Source organism: Epinephelus moara, chromosome 24, assembly GCF_006386435.1.
Source record: "Epinephelus moara isolate mb chromosome 24, YSFRI_EMoa_1.0, whole genome shotgun sequence".
Lineage (NCBI taxonomy): Eukaryota > Metazoa > Chordata > Actinopteri > Perciformes > Serranidae > Epinephelus > Epinephelus moara.
The window spans coordinates 39,118,561-39,144,237 of NC_065529.1; the positions used below are offsets into that span (position 1 = coordinate 39,118,561).

At 40.8% G+C, this 25,677-nt stretch overlaps 2 protein-coding genes across 6 annotated transcripts in view; one reads left to right on the top strand and one right to left on the bottom strand.

The window, feature by feature from the left end:
• pacsin1b (protein kinase C and casein kinase substrate in neurons 1b) overlaps window positions 1-1,052 on the top strand; it is a 37,336-nt gene extending 36,284 nt beyond the window's left edge. For all 4 annotated transcript variants that reach the window (XM_050038407.1, XM_050038409.1, XM_050038410.1 and 1 more), the window contains exon 10: window positions 439-1,052. In XM_050038407.1, the coding sequence (XP_049894364.1) occupies window positions 439-548 (110 nt within the window). In that variant the 3' untranslated portion in view covers window positions 549-1,052. The remainder of the gene's footprint in view (window positions 1-438) is intronic.
• Window positions 1,053-13,531: 12,479 nt separating this feature from the next.
• LOC126386210 (SAM pointed domain-containing Ets transcription factor) lies at window positions 13,532-25,471 on the bottom strand. Of its 2 annotated transcripts, none has more exons than XM_050038413.1 (6): window positions 18,912-19,038; window positions 17,899-18,352; window positions 17,015-17,212; window positions 16,739-16,786; window positions 15,858-15,992; window positions 13,532-15,088 (listed from the first exon to the last, which is right to left on the bottom strand). In XM_050038413.1, the coding sequence occupies exons 2-6, from the start codon at window positions 18,341-18,343 to the stop codon at window positions 14,910-14,912; spliced, it is 1,005 nt and encodes a 334-aa protein (XP_049894370.1). In that variant the 5' UTR covers window positions 18,344-18,352; window positions 18,912-19,038; the 3' UTR covers window positions 13,532-14,909. The 2 variants fall into 2 exon arrangements, with proteins under 2 accessions (XP_049894370.1, XP_049894368.1); XM_050038411.1 differs by lacking the exon at window positions 18,912-19,038 and adding an exon at window positions 25,112-25,471 and having other exon boundaries at window positions 13,534-15,088.
• Between the last annotated feature and the right edge of the window lie 206 nt (window positions 25,472-25,677).

Consider the following 25,677-nt stretch of genomic DNA (forward strand, 5'->3'; position numbering starts at 1 on the left):
GTTGGGAGGGAACGCCATTCATGGCTGGTATAAGATGTAGTTTCATTAGTGTTTCTCAGACCCTGATAAAGACCCAAGGTGGATTCGTGTTGGTACCTGAGACCACTTGATCTCATGACGAAGTGCCTTGGTTTTTTTCCATGGTTGTCTCCATTGATTTGAGATGCCTGGATCTTGTTTTTTGTATTTTTTGGGCACTTTCACCACAAGCCGAGTGCCATCTAGTTGCATTATTTTCAAGAGAAGGCAGACATCCCTATGGCCCATATCTCCAACACTCTGCAACTCACACCACAACAGTCTAGATAAATAAATTGCACTACAGGTGAGAGGAGGAAATACATTTTGGTTTTGGGGTGAGCTGTCCCTTTAACACCGAGTCTGTTACATTCTTCCGAATAGTTTTTCATTCATTTCTGTCTCCTTTGATCGATGAAGGGGACGAGCTGACGAAGCTGGAGGAGGAGGACGAACAGGGCTGGTGTAAAGGGCGTCTAGACAGCGGCCAGCTGGGTCTGTACCCGGCCAATTACGTGGAGCCGATTTAGCCGTTCCAGCGAAGGACGCTTGTCTCGTCGGAGGGCAAACCCAGACTGAACCGTCCAGTCATAACTGCACATTGCCAGAGACTTGAAAGCAAAGCTTCCTCTCTCCACTGGGCACAGTGAGCTGTCTTCATCTCAGCACTCATCACAGAGAAGACTCGTTCAGGATCACATCATCGTCATCAAAATACTGCAAATGCAGCAGAAATATTTTAGTCTCTTTTGTGTGTAGCTGTGTTTGTTTTCAGACGTGATGCTAACATGCCATACAGTATGTTCTCTCATCATAACATTGATATGGTATCATCAGTTGTGCCTGGATAGCGAGATGAGCTATGCATTGTGCATTTCATGTATATATTTTAATCTTTTTTTACAGTCTGGACGCTTGTACAGTTTTTTTTTTTTTGGTCTCATTGAATACAGTGTTTTCTTTGTGAAATATTTACGTGTTCAGCATTAAAGGAATAGTTTGACATTTTGGGGAATGTCAAACACCGAACAACTTTACAAGCAATTTCACTGTTGCAGACAAATTTCCAATGTTGAGATGAAATCATGAGAGTTTTGCTAGAGTTGTGGCGAGCTCCCGTGATCTCAATCGTTTGGTGTGAGGTATTAGAAAACTCGGCCCGAGCTGTCTTAAGCCGTTCTTTTTCTCATCTTGATGTTCCGATAAAATCATCGTTTAATATTATTATCAGTTTTTAGTCTTGGCTCATGCAAATATTTAAGTCAGCAACCAATAGCTGCGATCTCTCCAGCTCCAAACAGGGAACAGCAAACTGGGTAGACAGTAAACATGGAGGGGACTCCAGGGAGGCACAAGATTCTGATTAAGTCTCAGTTCTCTTGGGCTACATCCACACTAGTACGTTTTAGACTACTAGTACGCATAACTATTGTTAAGTTTACACTGCGTCCACACCGCTTCAGCGTTTTGGAAACACTAAATCTGAGACCTTTGAGCACGCCATCGACCCCAGTTTAGTCTGAAAACTTCATGGTTGCATTTTAGTCTGGATGGGTGAAAACAATGACGTTGAAACCTACGTTTGCTTCCTGATTGGGTCTTATCAGTCACGACATGTCAAGTTAAAACATTATAGCTTGGTCTACGTATCTTTTGTGATTTCATCTTTCCATGGCTTCCTCTGGTGATGGATGATGCTCCAGGCACTGCTCTGATATATGGCCGTATTTGCTTTGTAACACCTTCCAATCTGTTTCCCGCTGCCTTTACCATCTTATACTCATACATTCAGTAAGTGTTCTGACCCATCATTGGTCCAAGCTAAGAAATCTTAGTACTTTTTGCCATCTCCGTGGTATTATCCGAGAGTAGACAATCTGCTTCCTGTTTACACCAGTATGCACATGCCCAGTGTTTGTCAATGGTCATGAAACATACGTTTTCAGGTGTGTTAATATAGGTGGAGATTAATTCTGAAACGGTGCTAAAATGCTCATGTGTACGGAGATTGTTCTCGTTTTAAAACGCTGTCATAAAATGAAAAACAGATGGTGAGGTGTGGATGTTGCCTTGGATTGTTGAGAAGGAGGAGAAACACGAGTGCCTCTTTGATGTGTCCTCCCATTTGTAGCATGGCAGAATAGAGAACAAAAAAGTGGACAGAAATTGTTGAAGCCCTGTCTTTGAAAAGTCTTTTGAAGAATAAAGTCAGACACCCCCTCACATCTAAAGACAATGTGTCATAAACATTGTCTTTAGATGTGAGAGGGTGTCTGACTTTAGTCCTTTAAAAGTATTTTCAAAGGCTTCGAAAGTGTGTGCGGTAGGCATTAGATGTGAAGGTCGGTACCAGTCATGTACTGTAAATATAAAGCTAGAGGCAGTCCCAGGTTAGCTTATCTTAGTATAAAGTGGAAACAGCTTTCCTGTCTCTGTCTAAAGGAAACAAAATCCACCTACAAGCACCTCTAAAGCTCAACGATTAACAACTTCTATCTCCTTTGTGTAATCCAGAGAGGGGGAGGCTCACAGGGTCAGACTTTGAAAACGCCTGGTTTAATCCACACAGTTGAAGTGAATGGACTATATGCTGCAGATAGGAGAGTCAAAAAGAGTTACAGCACAAAACTCCCTATAACACCACAACTTTTCATTTTTTGCACAGATTAAGTGAGCTTTGCAGACAGAGACAGGCGATCTAATTTCCCCCTGCTTCTTCATGTCTTTATGCTAAGATAAGCTAACCAGCTGCTGGTGCACAAACACAAGAGTGGTACTGAACTTCTCCTCTAAGGGCACGGTCACACATGCACAAAATTAACATTGGCAAATATACTCCTGTTCACTTCATTCAATGTGAGCAAGCAGAGAATAAAAGATTTGCCTCCAGTGGCAAAGCAAATTCACATCTTTGCACCACGTTGAGTTCAACTTCAGTGATCTTTGACCGGCGAAGTCACAGCCTCAACCAATAGCAGAGAAGTGTATGTGGAGAAGACATTAGCCCCTTTTACACTGCCTCTTCAAGGGGGTTATTCTGTAAAGAAGGTACAATCGCAGAATGGGAGGACAGAGTTTTCTCGCCTTTAACCTGGCAGCAGAGGTAGTAACAGCGCCGAAACGACCTCATTATTAACAGGATGGCCGGCAGGATGGCATCATGGGTGGCACAGGTGTGACAATTTAATGACGTGTTATGTGTGCGGCCCACTGTGGGAGATTTAAAAAGCAGCTGTTAGCAGTTAGCAGCTAACTTAAGACTTAAGGAGGAGGAACAATGGCCAAAAATGCCCACAAATGGAGAAAACAATGAGATTCAGGAGCTCCTTACAGGGATGGTAAATGATTGGTATAACCATGTTAATGCCACTGTTATTGCTGATAAAGTGCAGCCGAAGCATATGTTGTATGTCACACTAGACGTTGACGCTGTTGTGTTACATTTCACGCCCGTCACATCTCTTTCATTCCACGATGCTGTTATGCTATCTAAGGGTGCTTTCACACCTTCCCTGTTTGGTCAGTTCAATCAAACTCAAGTTCGTTTGCTCCCAAAGTGCGGTTCGTTTGGGCAGGTGTGAACACAGCAATCATACTCGGGTGCACACCAAAACAACCGGACCGAGACCTTCATGAAAAGGTGGTCTTGGTCCGGTTACAAATGAACTCTGGTGCAGTTTGTTTAGGGTGAGAACGTGTTCTGACCTCGACCTGAACCAACTGCAGTCACATGACACATCGCTTGGGTTAAACCACATGGAAATTCTGACCAATCAAGAGCAGTTTTCTCTCGCAGGCATTGAATCTGGTCGGCTTGTACATGCTGCCGTGAGAACACGAACCAACTCTAGGCAATTATGCAACTTTGTAACAAAATTAGTCTCTGATTCAGAACAAAAAAAGCGAACTCTAAGTCTGAAAGCACCCTAAAATCACACACTGGAGCGCCGTGATGCCACTGTCATTGGGATCTGTGTAAAAATGTAAAGACAGCATGAAGATGGGACTTCGTAGCAACCCTATAGTGCGATCTCTGTGTAAAAAGGGCTATCGATTGTTGCCGTGTCAACCCTATTTATTAGCAAGCTAGCTAACATTAGCTAGCAAGTTAATTTTCAGTGTGCATCACATCAGGCACTGCCCACATTTAGGATGAATATCACCTCAGCAGGCGATGGTCATTGGCATGCATTGCTCATGTGTGGCCGTGCCCTTACTCTGCATAAAATATATATGTATGTCAAACTATTCCTTTAATGCATTTAACTGTTTTCCTGCTGCACTCCACAGCATGTCACTGAATTAGCATTCTGAGCGGAGATAAAAGACAGCTCACCATCAGTAAAGTAAACACACACAAAGTCACTCAGCAGAGCTTGTCTTTGAAATGGAAATATGTACTCTACCAAACAGTGCAAGAATTGTTTACATTAACCTCGCTGTCCCACCCGTCACTGACAAGGTGCCTGTTATAACCATTACATTGCAGTTAGTGTCTCCTCCTCCCGTCTTTACGTGCAGACTGTGTTAATAACCCCGACGCCATGAACAAAACCTGCCTGGAAAACAGCTTAATTTAAACAACAAAGGTTTTATTTATTTTTATCTGCAGTTAATGCGACTTGTTTACTCTGAGTGAATGTCAGTGACTCCGCTTCCTGCTCTTATCTCTGTGATTATGTGCATGCTGATGCTCCCACACACTGTTTACCGCTCTGATCTGAACTGATCCAGTGCATGGCCTCACTTTGTTCCCACCAAATTATTGACAGTTTCTTGATCAAATTAAAACTCCTATCAGGATGATGATGATGATTTGCATTGCGTAGCATAGTCTGATTGGTCTATTTTACTGCAGACTGTGTTAAATATACACGTCTTTATAGTTTAATGTTTTAATCAGAAGACTTTATACAGACAAAGAGCAGGAGTGCATGTGGCAGGACAGTACATGTTGATTGGTTTGTTGCTCCTGGTAACCACAGGTGAAAACGACACCTTTGTCTGTGAGGAAGGTGGGTGTAGTCTTACTGACGCAGACAGAGAAGGCTGCGACGAGCGAAAAAAAGCAGAAAGAGGATCCGTCTCTGAAAAATTAATGAGACATTTGCCTTTTTCTGCTGCATGAGAGAAATTCATTTTTATAAGATCCAGGAGGGAAATGTCTCTCGTACTGTGTTTGTGCTTCTGTATGCTTTTTAAAAAAATGTAGCTCCTTGTAAAGCACTGGGCTCAGACGGGGTGACATTAATATTGCCTTACTACAATCCTCCACCCTGCCACTCCAAGACTCTCAACCATCGTGTTTAACAAAGTGAGCTCACTTCCACAGAATCTGACTCCTGCTTCTCCAGCTCAGTTTACACCGACACCACACGCAGGCCCTCTTTGTCTGACTGAAGATGATGTGAATTTAAAGACTTCAGACTGTATTTGAAGCAGAACGGGACTGTTAACAAGTGTACTGTACAAGTGTGTAAAAGCTACGACTGCAGCGTCCACTGTGAAACTGTGATACACTGGAAGACGGTATATTTAAAAAGAAATACTCAAATGCTTCTTTCTTTTCTGTCTGGAAACGTTGATCTGCAGTATTGAGGAAAACTTTTTAGAGGGCTTTCTCTCTTTTTTTTTTTAGCATAGTGCTGTAATTTCCAAACTGTAGTGCCTGTTCATCTGCATACGCAAAAATAAAAGATGTCATCTGAAAACTCTGAAGCACATACGAGACTCTGTGAGAAACAAATGTGGAGCAAATGTTCATGTTTCAGCACGATGCTGTTAAAAAAAAGTGGTATAAGTATTCAGATCCTCAAGTAAAAATAGAAATACCACACTGTAAAAATACTTCATTACACGTACAAGTCTTCTCGTAGGTTTCGACAATCGGTCGGTGCCTCCTTTCCAGCATCCTGGAATAAACTTTTCCAGGGAGGCTGAGCAGTGTGATACCCTGATAATTGGAGCACACACTCTGGTTCCTTTTTTTTTTTTTTTTTTAAATAAATAATTTCATGAAAAAGTTTGTGTGAATATTGTATATATCTGGACTTACACAGTCCTGAGAAGAACTCTAATCAGCTAATTAATTCAAAACACCCTCGAAGGTTTCCTGAGCCTTTAATCTCTCAGTCTGGTTCAGTACACACAACCACATCATGGGGAAGACTGCGGATGTCCAGAAGACACTCATCGACACTCCACAAGAAGGGTAACACACAGAAGGTCATGCCAGAAAGGGCTGGCTGTTTCCAGTGATCTTGGTAGTCCAATGTCCTCTTTTCAGATGAAAGTTAATTTTGCATCTCATTTAGAAATCAAGGTCCCAGAATCTGGAGGAAGAGTGGAGAGGCACATAATCCACGTTGCTTTAAGTCCAGTGATGATTTAGGGTGGCATGTCATCTGCTGGTGTTGGTCCACTGTGTTTTATCAAGTCCAAACTGTACACGACCCTCTACCTGGAGATTTTAGAGCACTTCATACTTCAAGCTTTATGGAGATGCTGATTTTCTTTTCCAGCAGGACTTGGCACCTACCCACGGAGCCAAAACTACTCATAACTGGTTTGCTGACCATGGTGTTGGCCAGCCAACTCGCCTGACCTTAACCCCATCGAGAGTCTATGGTGTATTGTCAAGAGATGAAGGCCACTATCAAAGCAACCTGGGCTCCCATGACACCTCAGCAGTGCCACAGACTGATCGCCGCCATTTAAGGCCGCATTGATGCAGTAATTCGTGCAAAAGGAGCCCTGACCAAGTATTGAGTGCATAATTGAACATACTTTTCAGAAGGCTGACATTTCTGTATTATAAATAATTTTTTTGATTGGTCTTATGTAATATTCTAATATTTTGAGATACTGGATTTTTGACTTTATGAGCTGTGAGTCATCAAAATTAAAACAAAAAAAGGCTTGAAATATTTCACTTTATGTTTAATGAATCCAGGACAAATTAAAGTTTCACTTTTTGAATTAAACTAAGGGAGAAAAATGAACTTTATCATGGTACTCTAATTTTCTGAGATACACCTCTAAGTACCAATACAATGATTAAAAAGTACTCCACCACAAGAAACAGTCCTCCATTTGAAATTAAAAATATTGCTTTATTGGCAAAATGTACTTAAAGTATCTATAGGTAAAAGTCTGCAGTCAAATTGCCCCAGTGACTGAAGCTGCAGAATTTTAAATTCCTGTTTCCCATCATCACTCTACAGCCATATTAACAAAGCAAAACCAGAATTTTATAAATGTTTGCAAATTTATGAAAATGACAAAAAATGAAATATCACTGATTATCACTAAGAATTCAGACCCTTTACATTTCTTTGGATCATCTTTGAGATGTTTCTAACCTTGATCAAAGTCCATCTGTCGTAAATTTAACTGGTTGGACATAATTTAAACAGGCACACAGCTGTCTTTATAAGGTCTCACAAATGACAGTGCACATCAGAGTGAAAACCAAGTCATTAGGTCAAAGAAACTGCCTGCAGAGGTCTGATGTAAGTATTCAGCTCCATGATTCAGTGCTCAGAGCTCTGCAGAGACTTGTTTTTTGCTCCGATGTGCACTGTGAGCTGTGAGACCTTATAAAGACAGGTGTGTGTCTTTCCCAATCATGTCCAATCAGTTGACTTTACCACAGGTAGACTTCAATCAAGGAGTAGAGGCAAGATGATCAAGAGGAATGGGAGGCACCTGTGTCATTGCAAAGGGACTGAAAACTTCTGTCACTGTGATATTTCATTTTTCTTTTTGATAAATCTACAAAAAAAATCTTAAACTCTGTTTTTGCTTTGTCATTGTGGAGTACAGAGATAGACTGATGTGGGAAAAATTAATTATTATTTCAGTATAAGACTGCAACATAAGGTGAAGGGTTTTTATTTGAGTTCAGTATTGAGTGTTGCCTCCTTTTAAATTTATTTGAAGTATTTAATGGTGACAGTCTGACCTTCCTCACCTTTAATCTAGTCTGAGAAAGACTTAATTTAAGGTTATTAAGGCTGTGGCTCCCATCTGCTACGTCCTCCTGGGTTTACTTTCATATTGTATTCTGCCACTGGAGGTCAGTAGTGGCCACACTCAGCTCTGTCACATTAATCGTCTCATTGTGAGTCAGACTCCCACAAACAACAACAGCGACCCTCCAGTATCATCCAGTTCAATCAACACACCTGCTGCCAGTTAATGAAACTCATACACAAGCCAACAAAGTTCCCACAGTCCTGCAGGACTTCCCCAAAGATCATGACTCAAAACTTTAATGATATGATTCTTTTTTTTTGGTGTAATAACTGAATTGATGTTACTCACTCAATGCAGATTCCTGCTGATGACAGTTGTGGCTTTTATTCCCTGCAGTTTTGGTATTTCAAGAGACCTCAAATGACTCATTGACATCAACCCTGAGAAAAGAAAGAAAAAACATTTCAACTGTTACTATTTGCTTTTCGGAGTACATTTTGTGGTTGGGTGGTGCGCGTGTTTTTCTTTTTCCCATTGGCAACTGCCCAAACTGGCACTCATACCTTGGCAGCAGTTGTACTACTGTGCGATTACTACAACAACTTCTATTTTATTATTATTATTTTACAACGTTTGATCTTCAGATTGAAGAGCAGTAGAGGGACAGCTTGTACACACCTGAGCAGTGCTCCGTACAAACTAATAACTGTTCTTTATTTGGGGAACAATTGTAAATGTTTTTGTCTGTGAATTGAAGGGTACATTTCTGCCTTTATTCAAATGTATTTTAAAACACTTAAAAATGCACTGTGTAAGTATTTGCAATATAAAAAGTAAGTAAACTTAACATATATTTTTCTGTAAATTACACTAAAAGTTGGCAGCACGGTGGTGCAGTGGTTAGCATTGTCGCCCTCTCAGCAAGAGGGTTGTGGTTCGAATCCAGGGTGGGAGAGCCCCACTGTGTGGAGTTTGAATGTTCACCCCATGTCACTGTGGATTTCTCCTGGTACTCCAGCTTCCTCCCACACTCCAAAGACATGCAGGTTAACTGGTAACTCTAAATTGGCCATAGATGTGAATGTGAGTGTGAATGGTTGTCTGTCTCTATATAAGTGTCAGCCCTGTGATAGTCTGGTGACCTGTCCAGGGTGTACCCTGCCTCTCACCCAATGTCATCTGGGATAGGCTCCAGCCCCCCGCGACCCCTAACAGGATTAGCGGTTATAGAAAAAGAATGAATGAACACTAAAAGTCAGAAGTCAGTAGGACTTAAAACAAGGGAGGTGGTAGTAGCTCAGTCTGCAGGGACTTGGCTTGGGAACTGCAAATCCCTGTACAGACCAAGTACGGAATGTGGGCTGGCAGCTGAAGAGGTGCCAGTTTGCCCCCTATGCACTGCCCAGGTGCCCTTGAGCACGGCACTGAACCCCCAAACTGCTACAAAGGTGCTATATTATGGCTGACCCTTCTGCTGTGTGTTGAGAGGGATATGCAAAAGTCTCACTTCAGCTTCACTCATTAAATCCCTCCATCCACTCTCACCTTCAACATTTCACCCTGGTACAACTCACCTACCACTAAACCCAAAACATAACTAATTAGGCCACTACTCTATCTGAACTGTATAACCAACCGCTCAGTGATCAGGAAAGACACCCTGATCACTGAGGACCCTTCTCTTAGATCTACCTACCTACCTACCTACTTAGCTACCACCCCACCCATCTACCTACCTACCTACCTATCTATAGACCTCGACTTAGATCTACCTCCCTCCCTACCTACCTATATACCCACCCATCTACCTACCTACCTACCTATCTATCCATAGACCTCGACTTAGATCTACCTACCTACCTATCTATAGACCTCGACTTAGATCTACCTCCCTCCCTACCTACCTATCTATAGACCTCGACTTAGATCTACCTCCCTCCCTACCTACCTACCTACCTACCTACCTACCTATCTACCCACCCATCTACCTACCTACCTATCTATAGACCTCGACTTAGATCTACCTCCCCCCCACCTACCTATCTATAGACCTCGACTTAGATCTACCTACCTACCTATCTATAGACCTCGACTTAGATCTACCTCCCTCCCTACCTACCTACCTACCTATCTACCCACCCATCTACCTACCTACCTATCTATAGACCTCGACTTAGATCTACCTCCCTCCCTACCTACCTACCTATCTACCCACCCATCCACCCATCTACCTACTTACCTATCTATCCATAGACCTCGACTTAGATCTACCTACCTACCTACCTACCTACCTACCTACCTATCTATAGACCTCGACCTAGATCCATCCATCCATCCATCCATCCATCCATCCATCCATCCATCCAACTACCTACCTACCTACCTACCTACCTATCGATCTATGGATCTATCCATCTATCCTCCCACCTATCTATCTAAACTGCCATATGCCTTGTGTGGATTGACAAATATAGAAATCATTTTACACTAAAAACATTGAGCCTTACCGTATTGTATTTAAATCACATTTTAAATACCATATATCACATTTTGCATGTGTATTTTAAACATCTTTGAAAGTGTAGCAGAGAATATTAAGAGTGTGTCTGTTCAGCAAAGCTTATAATACAATCTTCACTTAGAGTGTATCATTTTAATAACTAACATAAATTTAAAGTGTGATTACAAGTATGCCATGAATTCGATTTTGATATTAGGAGCCATCACATTTCGAGTGTGCTCAAAGTGCAATTTTAGCACCATTGCATTACTTGTTGGGCAATACACATCCAGTATACTCTATACTTTATATCAATAGGGTTCTTAAGCATCACATCATAGATAGATAGATAGAGGAAAGGCACTTTGGCAAATTGGGTATTAAATAATATAATAGCTAATGCAGCGGTAATGGGATATTAAACATCTACTGGTTTCTGGATATGGTTTTCTTTTTAAAAACACTTGTAGCTGCCACTCCCTACACGCAGATGGTTGATAAGGATGTGTGTTGGCTTTGTTTCATCTTCGCAGGGTGGATGTTGAATTTAAACTGATGTTGTTAGCAGCGGTGAGGGGATGGGCGAGGTATATTAATATATTTGGCCTGCAGTAATTTTAAGTGTGAAGTAACTCTGTTTGCATTCTGTAATTGTCAGTATGTATTATCACATCATCACAGGTCTGGTAACTTACATAATCATATATCACACAGTCACCTATATGCCAACGTCCTTAACTTCAGATGTGAGACTTAAAAACCTGTACAGATACACAACACACCCCCACAACACACTCTTACCTGCAGGAATGAACTGCTCATTCTTGCTCAAGGCCAGCTCCTCTTGGCAGACATGCACCCTTCAAAGAAAGAGCAATTATAACAAATTTAAAAATCCGTTGGACTAAATGAAAGAAAGAACAGTTAATGGTGGGAACAAAAGATAAAACATCAACATGACACACAAAGTTAAAAAAAAGAAAAGAAGGTAATTATATATTGATTGTCGAGCCTTCACCTGAGGTGGGTTTAACCTGCTTTCCAACACACTTGTGGCTGCACTACAAACCCTTTTTTTATCTAGACACACGACACAGATGCATCTTCAGTTGAAAAATAAGGTTTATTGAGTCCTGTGTGAAGCTTGGATATCCTGTCCCTGCTCTGGCAGACATTTAGGCAATCTCCAGAGGGAAATAATAAGCACTACTGGAAGAACTGAGTGCGAAATACTATATATAAACAGCCCAAAAGCTTCAAATTAATAAATACATAAAATATACTCATTAAATAAATCCAGAAAAAACATTGTATATAACTATGAAATTGTGAAATAATCCAATAAAAGCAAAATGTTATTTCTTCCTGCTTCTTTTCAAAATAAAAGTTTATTGCAATTGAATTTTATTTCATTTTAGCTTTTTTCCAAAGTCTGTTTTTATTTCAGAACAGCATTTTTCTCCTAATTAGCATTTCAAGAAATACTGTTACTGTGACTACCTGTCATGCAAGATAAACAATGCAGAGCCAATTATTTAATTAACCGTTATTTCTGGTTAGCCGACAGCTAATTATATAACTGGCTCTGCCCTGTTTGTGCTGAAAACTGAAATGAAGTAAGAGTGGTGGCGCCGGTCAGGTAACATAACTATGGTGTAACTCCAGATTCACAGAGTATAAAGTGCCCCGGAATGAGTCCTAAAACCTGGGATTAAGTTAGCATTTAAGCACTCCTGGTTCCCTCGTCCCAAAGTCAATGGTTTTTTGGTTCGGTGGTGTAGTTTGTTTGTAGCCTAAAGTTAGCTTTTTACCTCTGGCGATTACATTTAGGTTTCAAAAATCATTTAATCAGTGTTTGTGAAGATTATCTTGCTGAACAAAATGTGTAAGTATCATAAACGTTTGCTCACCACACAGCTTATTTTCTTTCAGTTTGTATGAGTTAATTATAACATTTTTGTCACCCAAAATACATCATATACAGCATTTAGATGTAAGAGACTGTCTAAGGATTCGGATGTTCTGTTTTTCTGGTATGTACATTTAGTTTTAATGGTTTTTAAGCCTGTTTTTTGCTAGTGAAAATTAGCATTAGCTTCAGAATGATCATTATTAAACATGGCTGTAAATGCACTGTGCTAATCAAGCTAGCAGCTAGCGTTAAGGTTAGCTCCACCCTCTTGTCCAAATATGGTCACTTCTGGCTCCAAAAATCCATGATGGCGACGGCCAAAATGCCAAACTCAAGCAAAAAACCAATGGGTAACGTCACAGTAGCTACATCCATTATTTCCACTGGCTAGCTCATCGCTGCCACTTTGCACTGTACTCATACAATGGGTATCACTGATATTGAGACAGCGTCGACGCGGAAGTATAGCACCCACCCTCTGCTTCCCCCCGGTTAACACAGTTAGCTATGTCAGCACTGTTGCTGTTTATAGAGCTGTTTCAGTTACCTCCATGTTAATAACTGGAACCAGACAACTCATACACCCTAACTTTCACATAGAGTCCCTTCAAATAGAATGTCATATTGCTGCGTTGACAAGAGTCTACAGCCATGCTAGCTGCTCTGTGAGACTGTAGGCACAGCAATGCTTTGTGTTAAATGCTAACATGCTCACAATGTAAATGTTCACACATTGATTTTTAGCATGCTCAACATTTTGTTGACCTTGTTAGCAAGCTAACATTTGCTAATGGGCACAAAACACAGTGGAGCTGAGGCTGATGTCACTTTTGCAGATTTTTGATCATAAATTTAAGTACTGATGATGGTGCTGGATGGTGCTGCTCAGTAGCACATGAGGCCAAATTACCCAGATGATCAGCACTACTTCCACATCATTGAACCCATACAGTATTACCGGCCTGTTGACTGTCTCAAGAGTCAGAACAAAACCTCCCACATGATGTTAGATAAGCCCCAACTCTGACCACTTTTAACTCAAAAACCTTTACACTTTTACACTGCCTGCTCCACCCTGTAACAACTGCACCCTTTTTTGTAAACTATATTTTAAATCATTTTAAATAATCTTGTTATCTTTGGACCACTTGTATGCACTTGTGATATTTTTAATTTGATTCATTTTTTAATTGTAATTGTAATATTTTATTTCTCTGTAGAGCACTCTGAATTGCCCTTGTGAGGCTGAGCAGCCAACTTCCAGTTTAGCATTCCGCTAACTTAAGTGGGGATAAAATGATTTAATCTTGCAGCTCTTCCAGACTTTCCAGATGTTATCAGACTGAATGGATTAAATCTTGACAGTGAAACGAGTCATTTTGCGACACTCAAAAAAAATGTATCCTCTGTATCTTCACGTAAGTCAATGGAAAAAAAGTCTACTTCCTGAAGGCCTGCGACCGACAGATCAACATCACCACACATGGAGCCACTCTATTAGCATGACTAAAAAAATAATAAATATTTCACAATTTCATTGTAATATCGCATTAATGTCTGCATTTATTTACATGATTATTTATTTCATGATGTTTTTACAAGTTATTATACTTTAAACACTTCGGGTCTCCACAGTAAAACACCCATAATATAAAATGCAATGTACAGCAGCACAAACCAAAGCTGACAGTTCAAAGTATAAAGCAGGGCTCTTCAGCAGTGACGCAATATTGCATCAGTCTTTACCGAGGAACACATACAGAGAAAAAAAAAATACAGTTACATGACACAGTCACAGCAGGTGCTGAAGATTCTCTGATAACAGGTTTCCACTCTTGGATCCAGATCCAACAAACTGTTAAAGTCTCCTTCTCTGTATGATTCAGATGAGATAAAAGCTGGTCGATGGGTTACAGGAGCTGACTGAGTGATTGTGTGTATAACAGCCAGGACCAAACCCAAAAACGAAGCAAAACAATCCTCACCACATTTTCAACTGAAGCAGTAAAACTGGCTCTAATTCAAACAGAGACAGTGGTCAAGACGAGCGAAACAAAAAGACAAAACAAATGTAGCTGCAGGCTGTGGGCGTTTTCCTGAAGCTTGAGAAGGAGCAATCAGTTCTAACTGTTTGCTGTAATGAATGATTGTAATTTAGAATCACATTATGTAAAAATAAACAGGCAGATCATGCAAATAAATGACAAAGGCAGTTTCTGTTTTTTTTTAAATCTGTGGTTGTTTTTTTTTCTGCAGCAGGAAAAAGCCCCAGCAGCCACTTTGTTTTGTCTCTTCCTCTCGAGTCGTGCACAGATAAGCATTCACACAGCAGCTGTTGCTCCAGTGTTGGCAGTCAAAGTGTGTGCCATCGGGGTCGATCACTGCACGTGTCTCCTGTCACCTTTTCATCTTAAGTGTTCAAGTGCATGGTGAGATAGTGAGTCCCAGGTTCCCATCTCTTCCTCCCACTCCTCTTCCCTCTCCTCCCATTATGTCGCTGCCTCATACTGGGTGAACAAACTGGTAGACCAGTCTCTGAGACACGTCAGGCTTGCGGATGATGCCCTTCTTATAGTACTGACGTATGGAGCGGCTCAGCTTGTCATAGTTCATGGCAGGTCGGTTCTTTCTGAGTCCCCACAGTCTCGCAACGTGAGCCGAGTCTTCGATTTTGAAAATACCTGGTGGGAATCACAAGAGATTTAATATCTATCACAAAATAAACATAACAGTTGATGGCAGCGGTCTGTGCAGACATGATATGCATCTCGACATGTGGACGGAGAATTCTTTTCACTGTTTCATTGTCACCATATATTACTATATATTATCATATATTACTGATTTGTTCCATTTCGCCACCATTGAAATATCTTTGTCATCTCCTATTGTTGTGTCTCGCTTGAGCTATGCTACACTGCCTCTAAAATCACCATTGGTACTACTTCGTATTGTCATCGTCCTTCGTTTCGGTAAGCTATCAGAAATCATACACACACACAATATGGACAAAATTAATGCAGAGTACGGACAGGGCTCAGGCTCCATCTGTTTTTGTCTCTGTGTCTAACATTAAGCATAAATGAGCCCTAAGAAATGAATCAGTTGATATGTCAGTCTACGTGTAATAAGTAAAAACAGATTAAGTGTCAGAGTGTAAGTGGTTGAAGATATTTCAGGTGAAGTTCTGAAAATAGTTGAACTGAAATTGAAATGAAGAGTCAGATGAAGCCCTGAAAGGCTTTGAGGTAAGGATACATGATAATATCAGCACGTCAACATAGGTTGAGCAAGCACCAAAAGCAGTTGAAATACAAAAGTACAAATGAATTACAGAATCTATCTATCTATCTATCTATCTATATATCTATATATCTATCTATCTAATAAAGCAAGAAGACTCAGTCAGGATTAACGTGCAAGTCAATACAGTAAAAAAAGGGAGGATACCTTTCTCTTTATTGAGCCAGCGGATGCAGCGTCCGTAGTTGTGAGGTTTAAGCAGGAGTTCTCTGAGAAACTGCCACAGATGAATGGGCTGACCAGAACAAGATGAGTCTGCCTCGGACCAAAGATCCTCACCACCTAAAGAACAAAAAAAAAAGAAAAACAAAAACAAAAAACATTTAAGGCCAAAGTATAGTGAGTGACTCCCAAATAAAAACACACATTCCTAGAGGCCTTAAAGGTCCTTAAGGTTTCAAACCTGACCAGGAGATACGTGGCAGCCCAGTACATTTCAGCAAACCATGGATATGTTACATTTGTACATTTTATACACATGACATACTTCAAATAACATGTATGTGAGCATAGTTATGATAAGGAAGAGGGGATTGTGTATGGTGTGACACCTCAACGTTGAAATGTACAAATGTAACATGCCCATGGATTTGAGAACATACAATGCCAACATTACTTTGGTGACTGGGTTGTACACAAAGTAGGTGTTTTGCTGGCATAAAATCCAAATTATTGTACTAAGTAAAAATGTGCAGTGGTCTGTCCATTTTCTAATTTACAATAAAAAGAAACTGATTCACATAAGACTTTTTTTGCTGTACACTGAATGTAAATAAAGTGCCAGAGAGCCTAAAAAGGCATCGAAATACAGCTTGTTTATAAAAGAAAATAACAGGAAAGGATCCCCTGGACTCCATGACAGAGGTCTGGGATAGTTATTTATATATTTATCATTAATGTTTGTTTATTAACCGGCCTGTAGCCTGTCATTTTGCAGAAGTAGCCACCGGGAATAGCAAGTTGAGCATACCTGCATTACTGTTTAATACTGTCTTTGAGAAGCAGGTGTGTGAGGAAACCAAACTTACCGGTCGTTTTTGTATCTCCAACTGAACATCTCTCTTTCATCCAAGCAGCTGGAGAGAGAAGAGAGACAGATATTTGATTATAAAAACTTTAAATTAATTTAATGCATGTCTTTGTACAGATTGTAAAGCCCTATGCGGCAAATTTGTGATTTAAAAAACCCCCAAATAAAATAAAGAAAACTGACTGTTTCCATCCACTCATACTGTACATAAACACACTAAGACACACTTAAAATGTAAATTTAGTTTTTAAATAAATACCAAACATGCACACACCTGACTTCCAAATGTCCAGGTGCGCGTGCAGTGTGTCTCCACATTGCGGTGAGCGCTGTCGAAACTCCTCCTCGCTCATAGCACACAGATCCTTTCCTGTCAGGTCCTGGAAGGCCTTTCCTGCGTGGGGCAACCTGTACAGATGTTCAGTCCACAGCAGCCACTTCTGGACGTTCCCTGTGTTCCATTCTATGGGGTCTGTGAAAACAAATGGGAAAACCGGTGAGAAATCTCCCAGCTGTCACTGCAATAAATGACCTGGTTGGGGTTATTCGTCTAAGTCATATTGAGTCAAATTAAGTCAGTTAAATTCCCATTATTTTTCTGTGTATTATGTTCTGCTACATTTACACATAATACCTTCACTGAAACCACAAGGTAATCACACTTTTATGCTACTAAAATTCTAATCAGCAGAACAGATGCCTGGGGATTGGATAGCTTTATGACAGCCAGAAGCCGTACAATACATAATTCTTTCTCTGTTTGCTTGGAGAGACCTCGCCCTTAAGACTGTGTACACTGTCTACTGGCAGGAGAGAAACATCATGCACTGTCACAATCCAGGAGAACTCATGCAAAGGTCAGGATTAAACAGATCCTGGAGCAGGCAAACACGGCTGTGCGTCAGTCAGGATATGATTTAGTAGATCTGTCATCTTGTCTCGGCTGTCCACACAAATATGTGTTGATTTTGGGGGCAAGATCCAGTAGCTTAAGTTGAATCAATATCCCTTTACTTGTAAGTAACGGGCAACACTTTGGGATCTTTTATTGTCATGAAAAATGTCCTGTGTGCTTTAAAGATTTATTTCTCTGTCTGTTATACGTCTTATCGCTGCAGATGACAAACAGCACTAGCAGCTGTGGTGCAGGCGGCCTACCTGGAGTGATGTTGAGCAGTTTGCAGGCCGTTTCAATGTCCTTCAGCACTTCTCCCACCACCATGCTCTGCACCTGCTCCAGAGACCGCTCCTCCTCCTGCCCCTCCAGCCCAGGAGAGAGTCCCTGTTCCTGGCTGTCGATGACAGGGCATTGCTCCGGTTCCTCCTGGGGCCCCATGCGAGTCATAGGTACAGCCAGTGTTGGGGAGGCCTCTGAGACTTTCACCAGCCAGGTGGCTTCTTCAGTGAGGAGCATGTCGAAACAGGACAGGTAGAGGCCCGGCACGCCACGCTCCAGGGCCTCCACGTTTGGTTTGGTTTCCTCCAGGTCCCAGGGTTCTCCGGAGCCTCTGTTTCGCTCCAGGACGGCGAGGGAGTCCTCTGTCATCCCGATTCGGGATCCGTACACTGTGCCTTCTGATAAACTGCCCACTGGGTTTGACATAACTGGTACCTGGAGACAAGGGAGACACAAACTTTAGACTTCCACATGACTGTAGAAATCAGACAACAGTACATACAATAGCACACAGTAACAACATACAATGACAGACAACAGTACACACTCCTGTTCAATGAGGCCTATTGTTTGAGGTGGCTATGACTGCAGGGATCAGGCTTTTACAATGCAAGCCCTTCTGCACCTCAGTGCTCTGTACCTGCACCCGGAGGGCAGTGGGGTAAGGTGAAGAAAAGCCACATTAAACTCTGCATCTCTAACCTGTTCCTTGCACATGAACGGAGAGACTTGTAAAGTATCCTTTCAGCATTGCAAAATGTTTGTTAGAAAAGTGTCTTCATGTCTGATTTTTCTGAAAAGTGTAAAATCAGAAAGAATCAACAGATCTGCCTGCAATTTCAAACACAAGAGAAGATGGTTTGAGAGAGTTGATACATAATTTAAATCAGCAGTCGACAAGAGTTCATAAACAACAATCCGTTCTGCAACATTCAAACAGTTCACTATCACTTAGATTAAAATAATTTCATGCCTCAAGCCAAAAAGAAAATACCTTCTTCAACAGTTCTTCTGCTGCGTTTCTCTGGCTGCTAAACCAGCAATTGTTTCTCTCTGGTAATAAACTCCATCAGAGCAGCTGCAGACGAGAGTCCCTTTTCGAAATGTGTTTTGAGCTGAACTGAGGTGAGACTGCGCCGGTCGGTGCTCTATAAGAACCTGGGGCCTAATGGAGATACTGGGGAAATGACCCTCAAGAGCGTTAAAACACACACAGCGCTGACAGGCATGGGGCAAAATGGATTTGACTGAGTCTCTTATTTGTGGGTCAGTGGCCCAGAATGGCTCAAGTGTTGGGGGTAGCTGACTTGTATTGAGACCTGAAGCAGCGCCGCCGCCTTCCTCGGCTTTCAAGGTGCCGTCTCTGCAGCCCTCTGTCTCCACTGTCAGCTGGAGTTTTTAATCAAGTTAGATAATGTGGAGAAGGCGTCCTCCAAACCACGTTTAAACTAAAAAAAGACGACTGTTTTATGAAGAGTCGACTGATAGCTGTTTCTTCTTAAGAGGAAATTGCCATCATAATTGTTCATTTATGGACGTCAGCTGGAGCACAAGTGTTGTAATCTCAGGGTGAACTCGCATATGGCACCCATAATGTGTACCTGCCACAGCTGGTATATGGGAAGGCACACTGCTGTCACCCACCAGGTTATCAGTGGCTGTGGCTGATGCCACCGTAAAGGAAGTGTGCTCCCACAGAGCACATGTTCAAGGAGAGTCATGGCTTTATTTGTCAAGACACAAAGAAATTAAAAGTCTCGTAAAAATTGCAAAATGATGGACTACACCCATACGCCCAAATCATCAGGGAAGGCAGTTTAAAATGAATCCAGGTGACAGTAAACTTTTCTCTGTAGAAAAGAAGAGGTTCTTTAGATGCAAAAATAATTAATTTAATCAATGTGCAAGGGGTTAAAAAAGTAAAAACTTGTGACAATAAAGTGAATGTTTCAATCAGAGATCCATCATTGGCATAACACAACCAAAATGCAATCCAATCGCCAAACATTTTTTTAACATTGTATGTTTCAAAGCATAACTACGTTAAATTTGCATGTTCCTGTGTAGCAGATATATGGAAATTTTACGTTTCAACTGTGGTTAATTTGATTTTATAAACTACATCGCTATGTATGAAAAAATCTCAGCACACCTAAGCAACAGGTGCGTAGGAGGAAGGCGCACCCCAAAGTATGCAAAAATCAAAAAAGGCTCCCGCACTGTCTCACTCTCTATTTTCTTTCAAGTCTTGAAATGCCTGATGAAGGTCGATCAGACCGAAACGTTGCCTAAATAAAAAGAAAATAGAGAGCGAGACAGTGTGCGGGAGCCTTTTTTGATTTTTGTAAACTATGTCACTGTAGAAACACTGATGTGATTAATATGAAAAGTGCAAATGTAACATATTTGTGGTTTGCAGAGACGTATGATGCCAACTTCTTCTTCTTTTATTGTCAGTTGTTTACGGATTTCGACTGCACACGCCTTACACTACTTCTTGAAAAGCCTGGTTTCAAGAGTGCAAACCTTTTCATAGAGCTGATCTCAAAACTTTCAAGATTCTATTACTTTTCTCATAGATACATTTAACAAACTTTTTCAAAGTCAAATAGAGTTATCTTCCCCGACCCTAAAAAAGATTACCCTCTCAGACTTTGGTCCTCAACCCCCCACTGTAAAACCTCCCCCCAAGTCTTCCTTTTATCTTCAAATTTCTCGTAAACTATAACCCACACTCCTTTTCTCTCCATCAGGAGTCAGATTAAAAGCCACTGGTATCCCGGCCTGGGCTGCTTCGTGTCAACTCTGCTCTGCAACAGCTTGCGCTAAGCCCATTAGCAAAGCAAATTTAGCCATATTACCTTCTTCCAAAAGGAAGAGGGGGCACAAGAAAAAGACACAAACACACACTCCTGTGGAGAGGGATTAAGACCCTGACTGATCTCTAAATGAGTTTGGTCAAGACGCTGATATTCATTTCAGGAGCATTAGAGGCTGCTCCATTTACTCAGCAAAGTCAGCCTTTGACACCAACAGAGAGGGACTCTCTGCATGCAGGCGTCCACCCTGGGAACCATATTCCTTCCACATGCTTGGTCTCATTTAGCGTAAAGAGGGTGATTAGTTTAGGTGAGGTTGGTAACATCACCTAGGGTTTTATATGATCGGATATGATTGCAAAAAGAAAAAACTGACGCAAGAGTGATCTTGTTAGATTTTTCAGTGGGGAAAAAAAGAGAGAAAAAGAAGTCACATAAGGACTTTGATGAACATAATAGTGGCCATTTTGACAAATCAAGGATCAACTGGGATCCACATATTGTCCATTTAAATCAGTTAGTCTCCAGGAGCTGTTCACATTTAATCTACAGCCTCCTTTACGTGGGAATTGACAGGAAAAATGCACTTAAATTAAGTTAAAGTGATTATGCTCCCAAAATTTCCTCACTTACAACCCTCTCTTGAAAGGAAAGTGGTTAAACGTTGCAGACCAATGGAACCAATCTAGCTTGAAATTAACCTGTTGGCTCATTTATCATTGTTGCTGAAACAGTTTTGTGACATTAGTCGGCTGAAGTGTTTAGATTTAAGTTAATGAGTAGTGATTCAAACAAGGAAAAGTCGACGGAAAAAAGAAAAGGTTGTGAAACATTTGAGATCATCTATGTAATAGTGAACGAAATGTTCATCTGCTTGGCTCACCCCTAAAAAAAAAAAAAAAGGTCTGTGTTGTTTGAGTGTGGAGTTAAAGGAGTGTGTACAGCCAGGCGTGACTGTTTGCCATGTGAGCATTAAAGGGAGACTTTTTTTTCCCCCTTGTTATTGTTTCTCATGGGAAACTTGGACCAACGAAGGAAGTCATTGTTCTGAGAACAAGGAAAAAGATCTTTCCAATATAGTACTGCGTGTAAGAAAGTGTGCAGGCTGGAGGAAGTGATTTGGATCTGTGGATTACTGCCTGAGTCCCCTTTTTATGGCAACAGTGACAAGTGCAGGTGCTCCGTTCACTTTATAGATTAGTTTAAGGTGTCCCATTCGCCTATTTCTAGATGGACAATTTAAAGTCTGTTTCTTATTTTATGATGTGCAAATAAAGGCAGATTTTTTTTTATTACTATTTACAATATTTTGTGTTTTTTATACTCTTCATTTTTTCTATCTCTAGGTGGGTTGCATTAACTGCCGATGGGGGAAGTGATTAATTTCTTCTGTTAGTCAGGTGCACTTGGCATTTGGCCAGTATCCTAGGAAACACTACACCACTGCAAATGCTTTGCTGTTGGTCCAAATTAATTTCGACAGAAGGCTGCATTTACAGTTGGTGATGCAGATGATAAACTTCATATGACTGAGAATGGACCTGCAGATTTGAATGCGTAGCACGGACAGATGGAGAAATAAACCTGTTTTTGCAGAGATAGTGAAGATACAGAGAGTCTCGCTGCGAGGCCTAAGGCATGAGCTCGTGCAGCTGGATTTAATGTCAGAGGATCCTAAAGAGCAGGTTTTCTTTAGTAGCAGTTGTAAAAGTTACACAAAAAATGCTGCCATTTAAAACTTTGTTATTGCCAACAGCAATGTGACGGTGTAGATGGATGGGACAGACAATGTTCACTGCTTCATGTCAGGCCTTATGAGCTTGTAGTGCACATTATTGTTTGTACATTTTCAATTTGGGCATAAAAAACCTTTGAGGAGATGAAAAAAATATCGGAGAAAAAAATTGTATTAGGAGAAAAAGTCAGTGAATAAAAAACCCCAAAATGTTACAATGGAAACACACCACAGACTTAAACATCCAGAGATTAAAAATACAGGTCTAGAGACTTAACGTTTTTCAAATTAATGCACAAAACAAATTTAAATGTCGTATTTCCATCACAGTTTCCATATCATTTTTGTTTGAGGTACCAATAGCGCTTGTCTAATAGTGGTGTAGGGATGATGGGTTTTTTTTTTGTAGGCCGACCTGCAAGTTAACATCGCCCTGGTTCCCTCTGACAAAAAGCCAACGGGATTTTTCCATTGAATTTTGGATTACTGCAGGAAATGCAGAAAAAGCTCTGTGGCCAACAAAAGTTTATGATACTTACAAGTTTTGTTCAGCAACATTATCTCCACAGGTGAACACCACTTAAAGGATTTTTTAGGCCTAAATGCAATCACCATAAATAAAAAGCTAATGTCAGACTATAAACAAACTACACAACATGACAAAACATCCCTTCCACAGCAAGGCTGTAAAGCCGCTTTCAAGACACGTAAAAGCTTCAAAATTTACGAGTGGAATATTTACTGATGAACAAATGCACACCACTTTTATCAATTTTGAAGCTTAAATGCTATGGCCAGAAGTAAAAAGCTAACGTGAGGCTCTGACCGCCACAATGAGGCTGTATAGCCGTGTTGGGCGTGATGATGCTCTGTAGTCTCAATTATTCACTTGCTAGCAACTGTCTTTTTAAGACACGTAAAACCTTCAAGATTCACAAGTGGGTAATTTAATGGATTTTACGTTGTAGAACAAAATAAAAATCTTGTTTAAAGCTTTTGTTTTACCACAGACCTTATAACCAAGAGCCCATTCAAAAATCCCACTAACATCGAGACGAGGGAACCAGGAGTGCTAAAATGCGTTTCAGGTCTCATTCCTGTACCACCCTATCAAAGCATCACATTGTTCCCTCTTCTTCTGCAGAATTAGCGCCCCCAACTGTTTATCGCAATGTGCTAAACCACTATTTGTATAACACCAGTACAACAAACAGGCATTAATTCGCATTTGTCGTTTGCAGATTTTTTGAAAGTTGTTTAAAATTTGCAAGAAACTGCAGAGCCACTGCAGCAAGGACTGAACCTTTGTACATGGGGCACCTATTCTAACCACTAAGCCACCAACACCCCACCTTTTTCATTGTCAACTATTTCCATTGTTTTAAATGTGAACAACCATGTGCAACACTATAAGTGATTTACAGGAGAGACTGTACGAAACTATGCGTCGTTAGAATGATCATGGGCTAAGATGGTATAGCAATCTTTATCTCATGATGATGAGAGGGTATTCTAAGGTTGGGGTTTTTTTGGAAGGAAGGGTCTTTTATGTTTTTCTTACCTTATGTCTATATCTATCTTCAGTCTTCCCTTGAGATTTATAAATTAAAAACAAAAACAAAAACATGAGTGTGAATGTGCACCCTGGATCATAAAGGTGTGTTCTGCCCTATTCAGAGGACAACAGTCACTACTGTTGTATTGTTTTTAGATGTTAGGGAGGAGGGTGTACCAGGTTTTCTTTGCCATAAGTCAGGGGAGGGTCCATAAAAATATCTATCGCTAATGCTTTTTTAAAAAGTAAAGTGTATTCATCATACAAGACAGAGTCATGATGTAGTCACAATGAGCCTGACATGACAGATCTGAATCAGAGGGTAAAAACTCACCTTCAGAAATAAAAGAGCAGTTCTGTTATATCCGTTTGTAATTTACTGTTATTATAGTCTTGTCTCGGGGGAGCAACCGTTGTATTTAATTTCCTCCTTTTATTAAATTCATAAATAAATCCTCAGCTTATCGTTGTGGTTTTGGGCACCAAACCACCAACAATGCCCCAAGACACCTTTTATCTAACCACATTCAGTCTTTTATCTTCCTGTGTGAAAGCTAATTATACAGAAACAAGAAAAACAGGTAAGCATGACAAAGAACAGGAATGATTAGGCAAATTAATACAATAACAGCTTTTCTGTCCTTATCAGGTGACTTGTGTTGTTTTTAATCTGGTGTTGTGAAGTCTGTTTTACACATTGTGGGCAGTTAAGTTTCTAACTTTGTGAAATTTAATACTAACCAAAGCTCTGGGTATAAGTTAAATGACTTATATTACTCATAACTGAGTGTCAAAGCTTTAAGTCTGTTGAAGCTGACTGCCTAAAATCCCCTAGATATTGTTAATCCTGCGCCAGGTAAGTCGCACAGAAGATGACATTTATTTTCTCTAAGAGATGAGATGATATCAACATCAGTGACAGACAGTAACTTAAAAAAACAGACAATAAGATTTTTGTTTTTCCAGTGTCACAAAATACTCCTCTGAAAATTAAAAGTAATGGTTTGAACAAGTAAATAAAACCTGCATTTTTTTTGGACACACATCACATATTTAAGACATTGTGTAAGGCAGCGTCTTCTTACCGAGACAAAGATGCTCTGATGGCCAGAGGCAAAGACTTCACTGGATGATAAAAGATGCAGCGCAGCTCTGGTTCTGTTGAAGGATGAAGGACGGCCTTTTGTCCCTGACGCAGACCAACGCTCAGCTCAGACGGAACGTGCGGGCAACGGGCACCCTTCACTCTGTTTCCCCCCTGATGAGTGTCACAGAGCCCCCAAACCCAGAGGCCTCAGACCCTCCCAGGCTCTTTGGTGGAATTACACTTAACCTGAAAGTCACAGCCTGGAGCACAACTGCAAACTACACTTGAAGTAAAAGCACCTGCTGGGGGTGTGTACAAACTGCGAAGAAGCGAGGGCAAGTGACTCTGCGAGTGAGTGCAAAGGAATTCCAGCTCCATTGACTGCAATTTATATTTATAGGGCAGTCGTGTTTACTTTGTGTGTGTGTGTGTGTGTGTGTGTGTGTGTGTGTGTGTCTGTGAAATGCCATGTGTCTTGCAGATTAGACTCAGACCTCTTCAAACACTACTAGTTGACCTCAGTACTTAGGTGACAGACAATTAAAAGTGATAAGAGATAAAAGA